We start from the raw sequence: 21,121 nt of genomic DNA on the forward strand, positions 1-21,121 counted from the left end.
TACGAGTTGAGTTTGTAATTGTTCAGTTGTGTCAGGAGTACTATTTGTCCAGATTTTATTTGATAATTATGTCTAGCCTCTAATTTTAGTGTAAAATTACGGGCTGGTTAGGAAGAATCATCGCGTCTTCATTAACATAAACCCGAACATCTTACCGTAACTCCAGGAGAATCACAGCATCTGTCCAGGTCGGCTATTCTAGCATCACAGAAGATCAGAATCTCCTGAAGTTCAATCTGTGACGGTAAATTGACATTTATGAACATGAACACTTGTAAATGAATGAGTACACCATTCAAGTTTCACTTGCATCAGGTTCAGACATGAAGTTAGTGAAGTTCCCTCAAACTATAAGTGGTTTCCACCATAGTTTGACAGGGCTTTAATCATCACTAAAAGTCCTAAGCTTTGCATTCATACTCTGATTTAGCAAGTGATGAGAACCTGCGCCCACAACTCACATCCACTGGACGGCCATCCTCCACTCGAGTGGTGATGAATGTGCGTCCGCTCACGTTCATGCCAGACCTTTCAGCTGTCACCTGACGCTCAATCAGTTTGCAGTCCAGGTAGATAGAGACCGCATTGCTCTCAACAGAAACACCCAGCTTGTGGAACTGTCGATCGAAAAGGGCATGCAGGTCTCGGTTCTTGAACACGTAGAGGAGGCTGTTTCTCAGAAAACCCTGAGCCAAAAACTCAACAGTTTTTTTAGCTCCATCCACTATAAGTGAGACCTAAATGAAGGAGAGAGAAGGGATGGACTTGAAGTCTGAAGCTATCACTGTGTGCAAGAGAGTACCATTTATATAATGATCATTTTTCCAGTCTTGCAGGAGTTCTTGGTTTTGAACATACAGATCTAAATAAAATCATCGATTTTTCACATACCTGCGTATCTCCATCTTGATCAAAGATCTGCAGAACAAACCAGCGATCTTTCTTTGTGGTTTTTCTGAGCCGGAACGTGGCAATAATGGAGTACTCATGAGAAATTCCATTTGGGAACACAGATCTTTAGAAAAGAGACACGACATCAACATCTACAATTAAAGTTGATCAAAATAAAAAGTAGAACAATAGAACAAGTGCATGACCGTTTACCAGTTGAGGCAGCACTAATTTGAATAAGTCACAGTAAAAGGTAAAAACATTCAAACTGCATTTTTCTTTTTAAATATATTTTAAAATGTTATTTATTCCTGTAAAGCAAAGCTGAATTTTCAGTATCAATACTCCAGTCTTCAATGTCACATGATCCTTCAGAAATCATTCTAATATGCCAACTTGCTGCTTGAGAAACATTTCTCATTACTGAGAATGAGGAAATCTGCTGTGCTGTTTAATTTTTATTTTTTTGTAGAAACTATAATCCATTTTATTAAGATTCCTTGATAAATAAAAGTATCCTCATTGGGGTCCAACTAACCCCAACTTTTGAACAATAATGTATATAGAAAGAAATGGATAAATGAATAATAGTAAATGAATGACAATAAATGAATAAGTGAATTGTTTTAGAACTGGCACATGACTAGTCCAAACAAAATGACTCGATAAACAAATCAAACTTCTTAAAGGGGTCATATGATGTTGCTTAAAAGAACATTATTTTGTGTATTTGGTGTAATGAAATGTGTTTATGCGGTTTAAGGTTCACATTATTTCCTACATACTGTACATTATTGTTTCTCATCTATGCCCCACCTTTCTGAAATGCATTGATTTTTTACAAAACTCATCAGTCTGAATAACAAGGTGCGCTCTGATTGGCCAGCTATTCATTATATTGTGATTGGCTGAATACCTCATGCATGTGACGGCCCCTTGACGACACCGCCGCGACAACGGCAATAAAACCTATTAAAAGCAAGGCATTTGCAGCATCCAGTGGGGATGTAATTCCGGATTATAATAACTTTAATTGTCTTTTTACGTGCTGCATTGAATCATCAGTGACAAATTCTTTACACATGTTAAAATACTTACATACTGTAAGTCAGAACAGCTGGCACTGTAGTCTTCTTTCCCAGTATCAGGAAACAGTCCTTCATAAAATGTGCTGCACATATCTGAATATATGGGTTGAACTGTTCTGGAACGGTGTTGTAAATACAACTAAAACACTGATTTGTAGTTGTGTCCTCTTTTGGAAGGCCAAACAAAGTCTTTCAGCGTCTCCACAACATGGCGGCAGCGGCAACAACTAAAATAAGAGTTATGCCTTCTTTCTTTGCGTGAACTTTTGGGCAGCGTTATGCAAATCTTCCCACATAGTGACATAGACATGTGGGGGCATGTTTAAACGAGGTGTTTTAGGAGGGCGTGGATGAGTCTTAACTTTTATAAAGAATATATCTTTGGGTTTGAGACTTTAGCCTTTGCAACTTTAGGGATCTTTTCCACTCACAAACAGCTTGTAACACTCCAAAGAGAAAGGAAAACTTTAAATTGCATCATATGACCCCATTAACGCTACATTTGAGAATAACAAGAATGTTCTAGAAAAACATGTTCAATTACTGCTTTAATTCAGCTAGAAGTGCTATTTTCATTTAAACACTTCAACAAGCCAAGTGCATTTGCATCATTATTTTCCTCTGTATTTTTCCCTCTTTAGTCTTTCCTGTAAGATTCATCAGATGAGTTTATCAGAAAACACTGTAAATGTGTCCTTTCATAAATAGAGCTCATTGGCTATTGTTTGAAACCAATAAGATGTTTTCACTCATCTGAATGAAATACTGCATCAGTGACTTGAAGTAATATTGGAGTAATATTACATTTTTAAGTGAATCTCCTAACACTGTAAGTGTTACAGAAATAATTACTCCCATTTTCCTTTTACATTTCTTTGACACGCTATTTGGTAATTTACTGGCATTTCATCAAACACAATCAGCAAAACGGACAATGGGAAAATCTCGATTATAAATACATTAAAAGGACAGAAAAGAAGGGAAAAAGAAAGAGAGAGATCAGACTTGCAAGAGACATGTTGAAAATAAGCTTCTTTTCACATATATCGTTCTCTATTCTCTCTAGGAACGCCTGCATAGCAGGTCCCCTGCCTTCACAGGCACAGTGGGGAAAATGCACATTATTAAAATGATATATAGTCAGAGTATATGTACATGTACATACTGGCAAAATCAAATGCTTTTGGATAAGATGAAGGCTTATGGGAAATTAAAATAGATGTATTACAGGGTGATGGCCGGAATATTGACCACACAGTTTTCAAACATATTTGGTCAAAAAAACAAGTCATCACTTACTCATGCTCAAGAGACAGTGGAACAAATAATTCAGTAGATGGTGAAAATATTTAGTGAATTTCTCCAAAAAATATTATCTGGCTTCCGAAGATATGGCATGTTCATAAAATTAAAGAATATTCTTAAAGCATCTCCTTTGCATTCCATACAAGAAAGTCAGTCTTCTTGGAAGGGCTTGACAATACTATAAAAATTCAATCTAACATTTATCTTTATAAGGAAAGAGGCAATAACAGGTAGAAAATGAGAGAATAAAGACTTTATTGGAATTGCTGAGTAACATATTTAATGAATGAAGCCTTAAATTAGACTTGATATGACCAGGCGCTGGAATGGACTTGTGTGGAGTGAGACCTCATAAGTGAGTGCAGTGTTTCGGAGCACACCAACCTGGGCACCATGATATCAATTCACTTCATCACTGAGCTGTTAAATAGGGACATCAGAAGCCATATGCCAAATAGGATGGGATGTAACACTCTAATGCAGCCCATATTAAACTAATCTCAAACATACAGATTAATAAGAAAACAAATGGTGCCATTTCTGATTTTCCATTTTTTTTTTTTTTTTGCATTCCCACAGTGGCCTAAGCTTGTTCCCCCATGCTTTACATTATATTATATTATATTATATTATATATTTAGTTTAAAATTAACAAATAAATTAAAGTTTGTCCCCCACAATTTGGTGGTGTGATGTGATGTGACTTGATAAAAAAAAAAAAAAAAAAGATTTGATATTAAAATATAATTATTCAGTCAAGCCTGAAATTTGTGCACCTCTAGTAGCACATCACAGCATTGCAAACAACAAATAGCAATATGAAAACAGGAAATGCTACCCCAAACTTTAGCCAGCATTATTTTCTCCAAACAAACTGACTGCAATTGTGTTTGGTGGTTTTGTGCCAGTAGTGGTGCACAGAGTTTTATTTTGTCCATAGTGCAAACATATATATAAATAATTCAGCCAAATAGAAAAGGCAGAATTTATACAGTAGATAGACCTATTAGTGCCTGTTTATCAACCTTTAATTTCAACAACTCAGTTAGGACTACCAGGCAAACATTATGTCACACAATTAATATCCCAACTTTATATTGTGCTTCCCCCAACACTTTTCAGACTGTCCCCACACTCTTGCCTCTCACAAAAATCAATACCAAACATGCAATTAGCACATCTTAGCAGAGTCATCTGTGAAACAACGAATGGAAAATAGTCTGGAGGAATGGAGCCTTCTCTTTCCATGTGACCTTATCAACATGACGATGGGGCCCGGCTGCATTTCCTGCGAGTAAAGTGAGAGATGTCTGGAGTTTGTGCTGGGGGCTCTATGACCTCTTCTCCACCCCCCATCACATCCAGCTGACTAATGCCATCACCTGTCAGAGTTCGGCTTAATTGAGGTCTGGCAGTGGTTAGTACGAGTGTGTGTCTGAATGGGGGTCCATGTAGACAACTAGTCATTCTCATCTCTAAGAAGTGCACTCCATCTCCAGCCAAAGAGACTCACAGTTTGTCCCTGAGGGCAGGTTTGAGCAGAAGATAGAAGGCCCCAAAGTAGGCCGCTGACCAACAAGAGTCAGATAGAGCAACAGATCACAAATCATCTGTGACCCATCCCGTCCCTCCCGTGGAGCAAACAGTGTGTTTACAGTTGTATAAAAAAAGCTAAAAATATCCTCCCTTTCCCAGTGCTGATGACTAGGTGTTATTTTTCACTGGTGAAATGCGTGGAGGCCGAATCTTTACGGCCAAACCAGCAGGTGTGCTTGAAACCACAGAGAATAATCAGTTAGACTGAACTAAAGACTAGGATGAAACACAAAGGAATAAATGACCTACAAACGTTTAACAATGTATTACTTCAGTGTACTTATACAGTGTAAATAGTGGCCCCGAAATATTGGACGTTTAAAAAATGGATTAATTTTATTAACAAATGATCAAACCAAGCTACATTTGCAAAAACAAATTACGGTGGAACTTTTCTCAGAGCCTCTTCTGGTGATTACATTTAACTAACTGGTCTCAGGGACATTTTAAATGGATTTATGTAGTCAGTTCTCCTCAAGTTTACACAGATGTAGCCCATCACATTAACTAGAAACATACTGAAAGTGTCCAAAAGCTTACAGTAGCATCTTAAAAGCAATAAGTAATGAGATGCTGTGTGGGACAGTGATTTTAATCACAGGAAAAGGTAAAAAAAAAAAAAAAAAAAAAAAACCCTGTTCAAATCCATTAATACTTTTATTCACCAAGGATGCATTTAATCAATAAAAAGAGACAGTAAAGACATTAACAGTTTAATGTTATTAAATAATTATTTTTTCAAATAAATTCTGCACTTTGGAACTGCCTCTATGAAACTTCCCATTTAAAGAATCCTGAAAAATGCATCACGGTTTCCACAAAAATAATAAAATAAAAATATAAATATTAATAAAATATTAAGCAGCATAACGTTTTTCTTTTCAACACTGATTATAATAAGAAATGTTCCTTGAGAACCAAATTAGCACATTATAATGATTTCCTAATGATCGTATGACACGAAAGACTGGAGTAATGGCTGCTAAAAATTCAGCTGTGGCACCACAAGTATACATTTAGATTTTACAATCTTCATTTTTTTTTTTTTATTACTGTTTTATTTTAATATATTCAAACATACATTTTACAAATACTTTTATTTTAGTGGTGTCACTGTATTTTTCATCAAATAACAAGGTTCATCAAAAACATGGAAAAAATACAATACAATACAATACAATTCTTGTCCCAAATGTTTAATAGATTGTATTTTATGCCATTATTTTTAAATTTAGCAAATTTTTCTGAATTTTGAGTGTTTACAACATTTACATTCTGCATGTGAAACGTGCCTGTGCTGTATTTCTTAAATTAATGTCACTAGGTTTGATATATTGTGTCAAAACACTTTTTAGTCTTTTTAGTAATAATAATAATAACAATAATAATATATAATATATATTATATATTATATAATATGGACATATTAAAAATAATTATAGCCAAAAAATATGAAATTAGTAATGTTCACAGCATCACAATGAAGAGAAGTCATTGTGTTTGATGTAATTTACATTTGGGCTATGCATTTAGCAGACGCTTGTATCTGAAGACCTGCATTACATTAAACTATCAGTTCATACATTTCCTGAAAATCCAACCCTAGGCGTTGCTAGCACCACGTCTGAGGTACAGGAATGTAATGACAACTTGTTTTATTTTATTATTATTTATTTTTTGTCAGATGTTTTTAGTACAAACACCACACTTTTATGTTTGTGACATAATTATCATAAGTCATGGCACCACCCTATTTTGTTTACATTTTACTGTGACGTACGACTGATCGGAATGCTTTGAGGTCGGAAGTGGGGAATTTCAACTCTAGTCTTCCCACCCTTGATTTAGTCTGAAACTTGCCACAATCCCACTTTTCAGCAAAATACAAAAGAGTTCTTTTGAGCATCAATTTGAGCTCTTTGGACTCATGAATATGCTGTGGGTTCATGCGGCTTGGACAGCTGACCTTGACAGAACACGGCCTACATAACGGTACATGTCCAAGGCTGTTAGACGTAGATAAAACATATTTGAAAAGTCTAACTAACACAGAAGCCTTCTTTGAACTCAGTGTCACCCTTGAGCTGTAAATTATTAATGTCATTTTAAGGCAATTAACATACAGGACATGATTCCCCATTACTTTTTGATTTGTCTTCTAGGCAGTACTCCATTACAGTCACCTCTCTTGTCCTTGGTCGAGCCCACTGCCCATGGTCAGCAAATTAATTTTGTCCAAATTATTCAACATGTCTCACCTCACAGTTTATCCTTATTAGCCAATGCGAGTGGAATTATCCCAGCAAGCTTGTGATTTCTGAGTCATTCCATGTCAACACACCATTAAAAGCATACAAGACATCTCCTGAGTTTTTGACCGGATGTCAGTTAAAGTGAAAGCAAGATAAAAAGCATGGGAAAATATTGGTTTGCATCACAAGAAACCCAATAACGGGCTGGCATATTTTCAAATTTTGAGTGGTATAAACTCATGCAAACCTCTCTGAGAATGCAGTTGTTCGGTGAGGTAACCCACGCTCTGTCCCGTACAGAAATTTATATGAGAAGCTGACAGGAATGCTAACCCAAACACGCAACATGTGGATGTAGGCATTAATTTAAACTACAATAATAACATGCTAATCACAGCAGTGATTCTGCAAGGAACTGCCCTACTTTCTGCTCTCCAGATGCTAGAAAATTCTGCACATCGTAGATCACGTCCAAACTACATAAACATCCATATGGATGCCCACGTTTGCTGCAACAACTTTCAGCTTAGTTAACATTGTTTTCAGACAAAGCAATCCTCTGAGTGATGTGCGAGTGGAAAATAAATGGCACCATATCAAAACCACATCAACACTTGCGGAACTTACTCTGTTGGTTTAAACAACGGTTTACTCCCCAGTCTCAACAACAGCCTGTTGTCTGTCACCGTGCCTTTTCTGAGAAGAAACTTCTCAGCTAAATCAAACCCTGTAAACAAGAGAAGAAAAAGACAAACATACATTACATTGGTGCATTCGCCAGACACTTTTATCCAAAGCAGCTTACATTACATTGCGTAAACATTTGGGGAATTGAGAACATGACCTTAGCGCTGTTACCTCCTGCTAAAGGAACAACATTAGCTTTAGGCTAAAGAAATTTTCATTAAATGTTGTCCCCTACAAACTGTTGAACACACGTGTAGTCTTTTATGTGGAATGATTAGTTTTAGCAAGGCAACACTATTGTTGGTTTGGGGCTTGTTCTAAACTTCTGCACTTAGAATAAGAATTATTATTATTTTTATTTTTTTTATTAGCCTTAGGTGAACTGTTTTTAATACACTTCATAAATACCTTTTTAAACTAAAGTGACAATCTCCTAGTGTCTGACAGAATTAGCACTGACAGGAATTAGCATTCAAATCTAACCTACAGTACACTGATGATGGCATTGTGGTATTTACATATCAAATTGTGGTTGGTCATTTTCCTTCATCCATTTGTGTATGAAATAGAGCATCACAGTCCCGCCCACAGCTGGTGCCTTAAGTAAAAATTCAATGCAATTTCTGCATTGACATTTGGGGTATAAGGCATAAAAATGTAACCATACATGTTAGACTTAAAACCAGCTACGGCTGTACTAAGCGATAGTATATGCTCATATAAGCGCAAAAGGATCATGTGGCACTAACCTTGTTTTGATATAAATGCCTTTTATTCGCGATGTCTTGGCTAATTACTTCATTACCCACAATCCCACAGTGATGCATCTGATTGGTGGAGCTCGTGTAACCGTCTGGTAAAACCCCGCGAAGGTCCGTGAAGACTGAAGATCATTAATTAAAAAATAAAATAAAAACCTGTGTTGCGTTTTTGCATGGTAGACTTATCAGTGCAATCATGATCTCCTTGGCTGCTATGAGAGTTTTGCAGGGAGGTTGGTAACGTTAGTTAGCATTATCGTCCACTTTAGCAAGGCTAATGTAGTCTTCATATGGTATGAGTCATATCAAGCATTTTATAATGCCACTGTCAAAACAATATTTAGCCTAGGCATACCCTTTTGTGCATTTACTGAACATTTCTGTAATGGCAACGACATGTGTTGACGACTGAGTGGTGATTGCAGTCAGGTACAAAGCACTGCCCCATGTTGCTGACGTTATCGTTAACCGTTTTCACACACGCACACAATATATAAAATACACGATGATAAATATAAAAATCAATACACAATAACTATATAAAACACAAATTATTTACACGATTAATAATGAAAGAACTGCTATTACTGCACATTCACTATATAAAATAAAATTCACTGGAGGAAAAAGTTCGCACGAGCGGCCGTCATCAGATTTGGAAGTCGCTCAAAAGGCTCGTTCGCGGTTGTGGCTTCAGTCGAATTCAGTGAGGTGCGGTGGTTTATGGGATGAGTAGTTCCTGCGCTCGAAATGAAAATATGTACACAGTCTTGTACCTTTGACATTTTTTCACTCGAAATGATATGTTATATGCTTATGAGTTCAGCCGTAGCTGGTTATCCTCACACATGCTCTAAAACTCTTTAGATACAGATTTTTCCGAAAGTCAATAGGAGAAATGAATGGGAAATTTACTTCCGGCAACAAAGCTCTCTCGGGCTGTGGGCGGGACTGTGATGCTCTATAGAGAATAGCCTTTTCTTTCTTGCTATCCATTTAACTATTAACACTACAGTGCAAAGGTTTGGGATTATTCTTTTAAAAATCCATATTTACTCAGGAAGGATAAAGACATTTATAAGGTTACAAAAAGATAATATTTATAATAAATGCAGCCTTGGTCAGCATAAGAGACTTTCAAAAACATTTAAAAACATCTTAACCCCAAATTTTTGATATGGTACATCCATCTTTACACCTGTCACAAGTGATGATGATTCTTGTGTGCTGCCAACACAAAGCAAACACGCTGTATTTCACAGAAACACATTTTTACCTACAATTTGACAGTATTCTTTAGCTGATTTACAAGAACTGGCATTTCCTTCAGGAAATGCTAAATTAGCTGGATAAATTGCTCTGTCAGCTTCAGCCATGTGCAACGTTAGGGATGTTTTAAACAACCAGTTTGATGTTTAACAGCACTGCGTGAGGACAAGCTGTGCTTGATTTCTATTTGTATATACAGTATTCTTTGTTTATACCTGTGAATTCTCTGTGAATGTTCACATTGGTATCCCACTTGTCTTCCAGCTTCATGGGTGGACATGTATGATCTGCAGAGGAAAGGAATATTATGTGTCAATGAAGCAACTGAATTGATTTTTAAAAACTGGTTATGTATAAAGAAGACAACAGCTAGTGTCACACTTATTCCTCCACTGAATAAGGTTAGGTTTTTTGTACAGTACAGGACAGTATTTTGTTTGCTTTTGTGATCTGATGAAGCATTTGGATTTGGAAGCTGTGACACATGACTTCAAGCGCAATTGCGCCCATTCAATTTTTTCTTCACCTTTGTTTTCTGGAAATTAAAAAAAAAAAAAATAATTACCAAACCATCCAGGCACATATAAAGGCACAAAAAAAGAAAGAAAGAATTTGAAGCAAAAAGAAAACAGGTGTAAGTTTGTGTAGGGCTTTTCTTTTAGTGGAGGCAAATAAATACAATCACCTACAAGCATTGTGAATAACAGTCGGAACAAAAATGATCAAAGATTATGTATATAGAAACAATATATTTTACATTTATTGTAAAACATGCATATATATATATATATATATATATATATATATATATATATATATATATATATACATATATATATACAAATATTTAAGTATTCAGAGCGTAGAAAGTATTACATAATCTGAATAGCTTTTGGCATGATTTGCTTGTTTCAATTCTTTGAGTGGTGGAGGTTTTTTTGCAGAATTATGGGTAATGCCTTTTTTTCACCTGAAATTATGCTGTTATGAATCAACAAAAAATTAATTAAAACAATACAGGCTTATAGCTTAAGCGAAAGCATATACCATTAATTAATTAACAACCTCATAACTCACAGTAGTTCTATCTTTAACAGTTTGTAAGTCGTAGTTAAAAATCAATTCCCCTATAGAGAAAATTAATAGGATTTTTACTTCCCACTGCTTTGGTTGACAGATGTTGTAAATTAATAAACCTTATAAAACTTAATTTTAATCAAATGTGACAACTTGCCCCAGTCTGATCTTTAAAACACCTATTCATTTGCCAGGAGAACACAATTCAAAATGTCAGTAAAAATCCACCTCAAAACAAGTAATATCGAGCAAAAATGACACTGGAGTAGGGCTGCACAATTAATCGAATTTCTACTCACGATTTCAGTTATGGATGCCACATTTACGTAATCGTTCAAAGCGGCAATTAATCGTTTAAAGTCCACTTAAGTTATTCTGCAAGCTTAAAATATATATATATATATTATTTCTACATGTCATCTTAAGGGTTTTTCTATTGTTTTAGTATAACATTATAATACCATTCATATATTGTACTTTTTTTTTATCATTTAAAGAAGAAACCAATCCGATGTTTATTTGGCTTAATACTATTGAATAGCACTTTAAGTTAGAGCGTTTTCAGCTTGTTTCTTTTCATATAAAAATCGTAATTAATAATTGCAATTATAATTTCAAGGGAATAATCGACCATTATGATTTTCCCCTCCCATGACATTTGCAGCCAAATATTTCTGAAGGATGAATTCTGCCTTATCAACAACAATTATCCCCCCACTAAAAAAGGATGCTCACACAGACAAAAATGCAAAAACACACAAACATATCTGCTTCCACAGCCGAACACCCGCACAGCATTATCAGAAAATTCCAAAAATCAGTACATCTGCTGGCAAACTGCCGACCCTTAAGGATACGGGACACATGCTGCAAATCCTCTCTAAATCTCTTCCTGGATGTCACGCTTGCACAGTGGATCACAGGAGATAGCAATTCACTCAGCTGGCAAGTATATTGCCTGCCTGTCCTCTTCTTCTTCAGGCTCTCATTCGTGGGCATTTGCACTGTGCAATAATATTCCTTAAGGTTAATCTGAATGGGGCCAATAAAGCAATTCTATCGGACACATAACACCAGAGCCGGATGTGTCCTTGTGCCTTCTTGCTAATGCCACCCAGGTCAAGGGTTTGTCGCCATGTCCTTGCCAGCGGGAATTTCAAATAGCTGTGCAAGAGTCCCTGCTTCTTAAAGAAGGGTGCAAAGTCTTTCATCACAAACAGTTTATTTGCATACAAGGATTCCAAACAAGAAATCTAAAACAGAGCGCTAATTAAAGGTGAGGACAGCGGCGCTCTGCACCAGAGTGGTGAAGTCACCACCGAGACCAACAAGGCTCGAAAAACCAAACAGATGTAATCGCTTCTAATCAATCCTTTTGTAAACGGACAAGAATAAGCAAACATCTTGGAGCGGACCTTTCGGTGACAGCATACAAACCTATTCGCTCATTCACTGTCATTCCTGAAGTAAAAGGAATGGTATTTACAATCCACAGGAAAACAGTCCATCTGAGACAGTGAATCATGTCGTCTTTGGCACATGAGAGAGGGCCCCTTGAAAACCTAGAAATAGAAAACAACGTCACTTTTACAACTCTTTGATGCTCTTCTGTGTAACACAATAACACTTGTCACTGTCTGAATGATGACTGACCTCACAATTTTAATATGTTTTACTCATGAACAGCTGATTTAAACTAACTTTAAAGTCCTATATTCAAGCACACTCAGTATCAAATGAATACGGTTTACTTTATGTAAGAACATGTAGGAAAATATCAAGTTTTGTCAAATCTGGGTGGCGCTTTAATTATGTGGTGAAACGTCTTAAAGCAAAATGTCAGGTGTGACATTTCACTCCTCAGAATAAACTGCAGGCCAGAGGAAGTTTCCAGCATGAGGTGCTTCTGGGGACCCAGTGCCAGATTCCTGTAAACCAATATGATCCGTTACCCACCGCTGACTGTTGTTATTGAGCTCTTAAGTAACAGGGCAAACAAATTGCGCTAAATAATTAAACACTAGTGCTATGGAGTTTTGCAACTCATGCAGTTGTGTAGGCTACAATCATTAGTGCATCTCTGCATATAATCATGTGCTAAATTGGTTTGCTGGGAACATCACACTCAAGTTCAAAGTTTGAACTTTCAAATGAACATCAAATATATATTTTGAAGATCTCTAAGGCAAAAAAAAAAAAATATTTTAGTAAATAGAATTTATTATTCTAGGCATGTTTTATTGTGTTTTACACAATTTCAGGTAGTGACTGAACACCAAAAAAAAGAAAAGAAAAAAGAACACAAATTAAATAAAAATGAAGTCAAATCAAAGTTTCATCCAGCAGTCATGAGTTCATTGCACTTTTCACCCACTTTTAAAGGCTTTACTGATTAATAAAAGTCACACGTGCCAATTCGAATTGTGCTGTCTAATGTTTGTAGTTTTAAGAAAGACATTTTCCTCAAGATTAAGTTTACTTGAAGTGGTCAAAGACAACACTTTGCTTTCTTCATACACATTTAGACTTAAAAACATGATTATGAAAAGTTAATCTGCACTTAATCCAAATAAAAGAAGCAGTACATCATTTTCTTTATGTGTTCGATGTGATGTGAAGCTAAACTTGAGTGTTCAATATTTGATATCAGCATATTAATGCATCAATAACAGTGCTAAAACACCATCAGTTGCTGGTCCCCATTGACTTCAATAGTATGAAAAAAAAAAAAGACCAAAACACTATGCAAGTCAATGGGGACTAGCAAATGTAAGTGAATTATCCCTTTAAATACAATATAACCAAAAGCGCTTCTTAAAACTTATAAAACAATAAAACACCACATGGCCTCATTAGTGTGCATAAAAAGCATACATACAAATATTTAATTTCCACATTTGCTTGCCAAATGTGTCATGTACATAGTCAGGAGGTACTGTTTAATGCAATTTCTGTGATGATAAATCAGCAGTGCTGAACATTCTCTGAACAGTCTCTCTCTCTCTCTAAAGTACACGAACGACGACAGCAGCACAGGATTCACACGCAGTGGCGCGTTCAACTCAAATGACATCAAACATGATCATTAAAAAAATGACACCGAACACATAGGCTACGCTGCAAAAACAGCTACAAAGTCACAGCAACCAAGACAGGTGAACACCGGCTACTTACATTTGCTGAGAAAGTTTATTATTCCAGCGTAAAAACACCGCAAAAGCAAATCCCGTTTGGCTAATTAGCGCATTTTAGGCAGCTGTGGGTCCAAAACACACTTGCAAATAAAAGTGAGAATGAAAGCTCGTGCAGGAACCGTGTCCTTATTTGTCGCACTGCCTGACCCTCCCACCCACTCACTCATTAGAGCAGCACACACCAGGACGGACAGGACACTCTGAGGGGCTCCCTGTGGAACACGCTACAGTAGCCTACACAGGGTACTTCACCAATCGCACGGGCATTAACTTTTCTTTCAAATTAGAGGACAAAATATAAAGATAAACTTTCATATAAAAAGAAGGCACTTTTTTGTCTATATACTGTATGTCTATATATTTCAGTAAATATGATATTAATATTGTCAATATAATATTATAATGTAAATATTATACTATTATCATGCTGACTACTTTATTAAATATTTCTCAGGATGATTCATAGCGCATACTATAAAAGTCTTAAAATAAAAATATTTAGCTAGTGAAACCATTTTTGATACACAAGACACAGACATTTCTAAGCCAACAGAAAAAGGAACCGGGGTTCTGGCTGACAAATATTTGAACTAAATGTAAAAACTTTGACGGGGTTTTGTGTCATATTTGAGTCTTGTCTTTTATTTCTGAAGTGTGTATAGTTTTTCTTTTGTATATTGCACTGTATAAATGATACATCTGTAAAATAACTGCTTATTACTGGGGCATTATCCATTAATTTTATGCACAGTGCAATCCAGAGTAAAATTCAAAATACAAATAAAACACCTGTGACAATTTATGCAGACAATTCTTCGAGATTACAGTACATTTTGCCCTATTTTTATGGCTCTTTTTTTGCATGCAATTTCTTGTCTGTTCACTTTTTGAATGTGTTTTGAATGTTGCACTCTATGCATGCCGCAATTCTTTTTAAATACAAATATCATAGAATTATTATTTAACAAAATAAAAATAAAAATGATATGCATTTCAATAAATTATGAATTGAAAGCATACACAATACTTGCAACAAATAAAAAATAAATATGATCTGAGTCAAAATTTATTGAAATTATTGATTTTGACACTACAGATCTCCAATGCATAGGGTGAATTGCCCTAATGTGGGATAGGGATTTTTTGCATTTCAGATTTTCCAAATCAACAACTAATACCATTTAAAAAAAATAAAAAAATAAAAAAATAAAAAAAAAAACAGGATGTGTCCCCAGCTTTGGTAACACAGAGTTTCACTGGCATTCATGTATTTATGGGGGAGCTACAAACACGAAACCTTAATTGTCCCACATTAGGCAGTGTCCCACTTTAGGGCAAATCACCCTATACCACAAATCTTCAATATATGGGAGATTTGTTGAGGTATTAATGCTACATGTGTTGCTCCAAATGTGAGTCTCTGTAGAGTTATCCAAATGTCTACAACATGTTTATTCCTGTGGATGCTTTAAATCTAATACTTTTGTAAGCACAGTTCATTTGAAGCATGGTGTTGCAGCACTTTGTGATATCTCACCTGACCTTCTGACTCTTCTGACCACCACTTTTGTGTTTACCCAAGGCTCTCAACACTGATGAATAATGAGACACATTTTTAGGATTGTGTTTGTATTGACCTTATTAGTGTGTCTCTACATTACCATGCATCCCCCAACCCAGCTGCTTGCAGAACAGCTGTTTCAAGGAATCAATGAGACGTCTCAGCTGTGATTCAATACTGACTTGCATTTCTGCAACAATAGCACCATACCGTCCCCTGTGTTCTGTTGAAGAATGTCCCACCACTGAGAAACAACCACCTTAAGCCGGCTAATGAGAAGTTCAGCACCTGAACAACATGCAGAAAACATGCTGCCCATGCTGACCCAGAATCAAACTTCCCTGAGCAGATGAATGAAAGATATATGTCTCTTGTGCCTATTCTCCTTGTAAGGATGGTGAAAATGTAAAAATAAAGAAATATTATATTTGTATTAAAAACTGTTTAGTAAAAAATGTAATGCATTAAAATTCCAAAAGAAAAGCAATATGCTGTTCTTTTGGAATTTTAATTCATAAAAGAATCATGAGAGAAAAAAAAAGAAATCATAAAATATTAGGCAACAAATATTGTTTTGAACATTCATAATAATAAGCAGCATTAATAATAAATGAGCACTAGTAATAACTGAGCACTAATTCTGCATATTAGAATGATTTCTGAAAAAAAATATGTCACAATGAAGACTTGCAATCAAAGGAATAAATTATATGTATCATTATATGTGATTTATTCCATTGATCTCTTGATCTGCTCACCAAAGGTCCATTTATTTTATCAGTAAAACAGTAACATTGTGATTGTGTAAATGATAATTTAAGATGTTATGTTATTCCAATATATATATATATATATATATATATATATATATATATATATATATATATATATATATATATATATACACATACATATGCACTCTACATATATGCATCTACTCACACATATATACACATATATAAATGTACTCATTCGGTTCTTTTTATTTACTGTGTAAACAAACCACAACCAAAAAGGAATTACACCTAATTCTTTTTCTTTAGGTTTCTAAAAGCAAGTTCATCTATTTCAAAGCCTAGAAGGCCAAAAAGTCACATGAAAACATTCACTTGTTTGAGCATGCAAAAATGAACAAGGAATCTGTTAAAATTAAAAAGCGTAATCGTGTATGATTTATCATAATCCCCCAGTAACCCCTTTAAATCTTTATACACACGTTTTATCAGCAGACATCATGTTCATCTCTAGACTGATGATGTGTCTTACAGTAATGAATTCACTTTCAAACAGACTCTTGGATTTTAAGCTCCTCTCTTATAGCAGAGGAATACACAAACCCCTCTTCTGCTCCACTTTGGTAGGTGATGGCGTTTGGTTCCCAGACAGCACATTGTGTGTATTCTTTCACTTCTTCACATTTAGTGCCTTTCTCGAAGGCTGTTTTCCTGACATACAAACATCCCAATCCACACATATCAACTGATATCAGACAGAACACTTGTTTTTCCAAAGCACCTGCCATTGAAAGATACATTCTATTTACATTCTCCTCAGTTGTTGCATACTTCTCACTATGCATGGGTTATATTACTCTTTCTCAATGCCATATGGTTTGTATATTTTGTACACATGCTTTGTTTCCCCTAAGTGCTTCTCAAACAATATTGCTGTCTCATGTTGCTCTAGTTTACAAGTGAAAACTAAATAAATGGATACTGCAAACAACTGAGAACAAGAGGTCCTAAAAACCTCATTCACTTTGCTGCAATGGTAAGCGCATGTGCCTATTTATGCATGTCTAATACAAAAGAAGAAAGACTAAATGCAGCCCGTCAGTGTTTGGAAAGCTAAAGTCATTCACTGAAATTGAATTCAACAGATATGTAAAAAGCTCACATGAAGCACAGGGTTGATGGGAACAACTTAAATCATTCATTTTAGCAGATTTAGACTTTTAGAATTTGATTTACAGGCCAAAATAAAATGTTTTAATTGTGAATATTAAACTTTGTTGTTGTAGTTGTTGGGAATGTGGTTATAATACATTCTGAGAAGTACAGTAGATATAAGCAGGTATATGAAATAATACAAATCTGCCTCTTAAAATTACAGAAGATTGCAGTAGGCTACTTTTTTTAAGTTCATGCTATATTTAAACCCTTAGTGCTCTCTGTTCTGTACGTCCGGCTTCTCCTGTCAGGTTATTGTAGAAAGGACAAATGAGACTGATAAAACAATAGCAACTGTGACCCAGAGACTAAATGAAATCAGGGTATTAGATTCAGTATCTCACAGCTAATGGACGTTTCCTGGTGCCCATCAGTCGCCTTGAGACTAGACAATACAGTCCGTAGTGCACCTATAAAGGGAATGAGAGCGTATATCAGTGCTGAGTGTGCATTTTAAAGGATCCTGAGAGAAATTAACCCTTCAGTAAATTCTTAGAATTGTTTTGTTTTTGTTTTTTTGAGCATGGCTATTTCGACCATTAAACATAAACATCAGTCTTGTGACAGTACGGCTTATTAGTTATTTAGCTTCTAAAAGTGTTGATCATTGTTATCATGAGATAAGCAATCAGTTGTATTCCTGTAGCTCAACTGGTAAAATAAAATTAGCCTATTGGCAATGTCAAGGTCAAGTGTTTGATTCAAATCAAAAGTGTGCAGCTGATGCACTGTAAGATGCTTTGGATTTACAGTAAGTGTGTGCCAAATGCACGAATTAGAATCTTGAGTTTACAATAAAGGTTCAGTGTTGCGAGTCATTTCCTTGCAGCACAGTTTGCACGAGGACCCAGGTCTCATGGCCAGTATCATATATCAGTGATTATCTTGTGGCCACTTGCTGTCCTGCCTGATCACTTTGCAATGGTCTTTAATCACTATAGCAACTGTTTGAATGTGCCAAAGTGTGTAAAGTGATACCATGTTTATATGAAGTCCAGATACCTGAACAGCAAAAACAACAGAAACAAGCAATGCAGCTAGTGACAATACTGGCTTTGTGATTCGATTGCAGTGTCATTTTTTTCTATATTAAAATGAGCGATGGCTGTTTTCGAAATAGCCTGCTGAATTTTTGACATTTTCTTTGAATCCTTTGTTTTGCATCAGTTCTGTGAAGCGCATAAGCTAACCAAAATCTAACTAAAATATTGATTCGAAAACAAGGCTTCCATACGTACTGTTTTAAAATTTTAGGGGGATTTTTCACAAATAAGTGAACCAGTATTAAATGTATGGTTGTTTTATGGTGACTGGGAGACATGTTCGGTTCACTTAGTCAAAGACTATAGAATACCCTTAATAGCCTTTAAGGGACTTTGACATAGTTTTGTCAAGTTAAATAACTTGAAGGAATGTGATATATCGTGGCCACGAGATCATTTTGTCGAGGTAACGACATCTTTGTGAGGTTATGCCCTCGATATCCTATGGTTGAGGGAACAACATCCATTTCTCGTGGTCACGAATTCTTAGAAAACAACATATTTTTCTCATGGCCATGAGTTTAATACGTTAGCAAATCTCCTGTTAATTTCATTAACATCCCACCTTTCCTGTAGTCCTGCTCTGTCAGTTTTTTTTTTGTGGAAGCCAGCTCTTGGTGTGGATTATCACTGAGATGGAGGTTATTCATTTACACCTTTTACACTGGTAATTATCCTCATTAAATCGAACCGGATTCATTCTCCTGATGTACAGCCAAGCCATTTAAGGAGATAAAAAATTAATTAGAATGAGCGACAGAAACCAGATTATGTTTGATGAATCTCCATGAAAAGAATAGCCGAGAAATTTTCTGTTAGCACGGTTGGAAAGTCTTAGATAGCTGGTTATAAGCTTATCATTCGGTGTTAGAATGCACGGATAGCGTGTTTGTGCGTGTGTGGATAATTGATAATGTCTGTGCTTCATTTAGAGTAAACTAACATTTATCATTCTGCACTTAATCTACGGTAAAGACACATTCATTGTTCACAGAATGTTAAGTAGTTTTGTCTTGAAACTGATTATAGGAAAATCTTTCTATTATAGATCATGTGTTTGTTTAGACATTGTTTTTGTGTGGTGTGTTTAAAATCCAGATGTATGACAATGATTATGTATTCCTTGACTCCTTTGTTGTAGGCTACTTTAAAAACATACAGTGGAGTCCTGCTTCAGATCACTGTTCACCTTTGGATGACCTCTAGTGAGATCTCCATCTCTGGAACAGCACTGACTCGCTGCCAATCATCTGTGTGGTAACTGAATTCAAAAAGCTGGCACTAAATGGAGGATGTTAATATTAGGTAATTTGTTCTGAGGTGTAAGGGATGGAAATAGTCTTGATTACATTAAGGGTTTAATGGCTCCCAATGTGTCACTCAGTAAAAAGTTGGCAAGCAGGTGCACTTGAAGAATATCTAGCACTTACAGTTTTGTGGTTATCATCAAAGACACTTGGATCATGAATTCATACATGGTGGATTTCAAATAAAGAAAGGGGAAATTAAAATTTAGCAAGTAACATGAATTATTTCAGAGACACTTGGGCTAGATTAAATATGAGAAGAGTGTGGTTGAATAGTTCCAGTCAAAACATTTGCACACTGTCCCATCAGAAGGGCTAAGGGATTTTAAAAGATTAAACTTTAAATCTGAGAAGCGATTTCTTTCTCATGAGGCAAGAATCAAGACAGATGGTCATTTTATTTTTGAAAATCCATCTTCTCCATTTATTTCTTGCATATTCATATATTTTTTAAACGCCTGTCAGCTCAAATAATCACTAACAGTATAGGTGGTTGAAATTATTATAATCTATTTATTATTCACTTTTTTTTTATTAAATTGTATTTTTATCAGAATCTTTTTTTTTACATTTTATCTTAATCATCTGTTATGATTATTTTATGATTATGTTTTATGTAAATTACCTTGAATTACCATTGTTTATAAAATGTGCTCAATAAAAAACAGGCCTTGCCTCATCATCATAATAATAATTCATTAATAACTCAATATTTATGTATTTTTTTTGTGTAAAATTTTATTTTTCCTTTAGGTTTTTATTTTTGGATTTACCCCAGACTTTGGTAGAGTTCACTAAACAATAAATAAAAACAATTCTGGCAACTCTAGAAGGTAATGAAACAAAAATACTAAAATTAACCATTTCAAAAGTTCAAATTCAGTTACAATTTAACAATTGTGTACATTTAGAATTAAAACAGTAAAGAAATAACAATTTAATAAGAATAACATAATAAAATGAAATCTGTCTTAAATCTGACTAATATTTGAAATTAACATTTACAAAGTGCTCTAAAGTGTTTAGTTTATAATACTAAATTATATAATCGGGATATAATTAATGTATGTAAAATATTAAAAAAAAAAAAAAAAAAAAAAAAAAAAGCGCCCGTGTGTTGTGTGACGTCGCCGGTCACATG

The 21,121-nt window shown here is 35.2% G+C and overlaps 1 protein-coding gene across 3 annotated transcripts in view; it reads right to left on the minus strand.

Annotated features, from left to right (window-relative positions):
- Positions 1 to 14,322, minus strand: part of col19a1 (collagen, type XIX, alpha 1) — a 42,206-nt gene extending 27,884 nt beyond the window's left edge. For 2 of the 3 annotated variants that reach the window (XM_026277702.1, XM_026277700.1), the window contains exons 1-8: positions 14,101 to 14,322; positions 12,364 to 12,488; positions 10,376 to 10,384; positions 10,065 to 10,136; positions 7,760 to 7,859; positions 892 to 1,015; positions 462 to 737; positions 156 to 236 (exon numbers count right to left, since the gene is read on the minus strand). In XM_026277702.1, coding sequence (XP_026133487.1) covers positions 156 to 236; positions 462 to 737; positions 892 to 1,015; positions 7,760 to 7,859; positions 10,065 to 10,136; positions 10,376 to 10,384; positions 12,364 to 12,488; positions 14,101 to 14,102 — 789 coding nt within the window. In that variant the 5' untranslated portion in view covers positions 14,103 to 14,322. The remainder of the gene's footprint in view (positions 1 to 155; positions 237 to 461; positions 738 to 891; positions 1,016 to 7,759; positions 7,860 to 10,064; positions 10,137 to 10,375; positions 10,385 to 12,363; positions 12,489 to 14,100) is intronic. The other variant, XM_026277701.1, reaches the window with a different exon arrangement.
- Positions 14,323 to 21,121: the final 6,799 nt, after the last annotated feature.

Source organism: Carassius auratus, chromosome 13 (genome assembly GCF_003368295.1).
Source record: "Carassius auratus strain Wakin chromosome 13, ASM336829v1, whole genome shotgun sequence".
In the NCBI taxonomy this organism is placed as follows: Eukaryota; Metazoa; Chordata; class Actinopteri; order Cypriniformes; family Cyprinidae; genus Carassius; species Carassius auratus.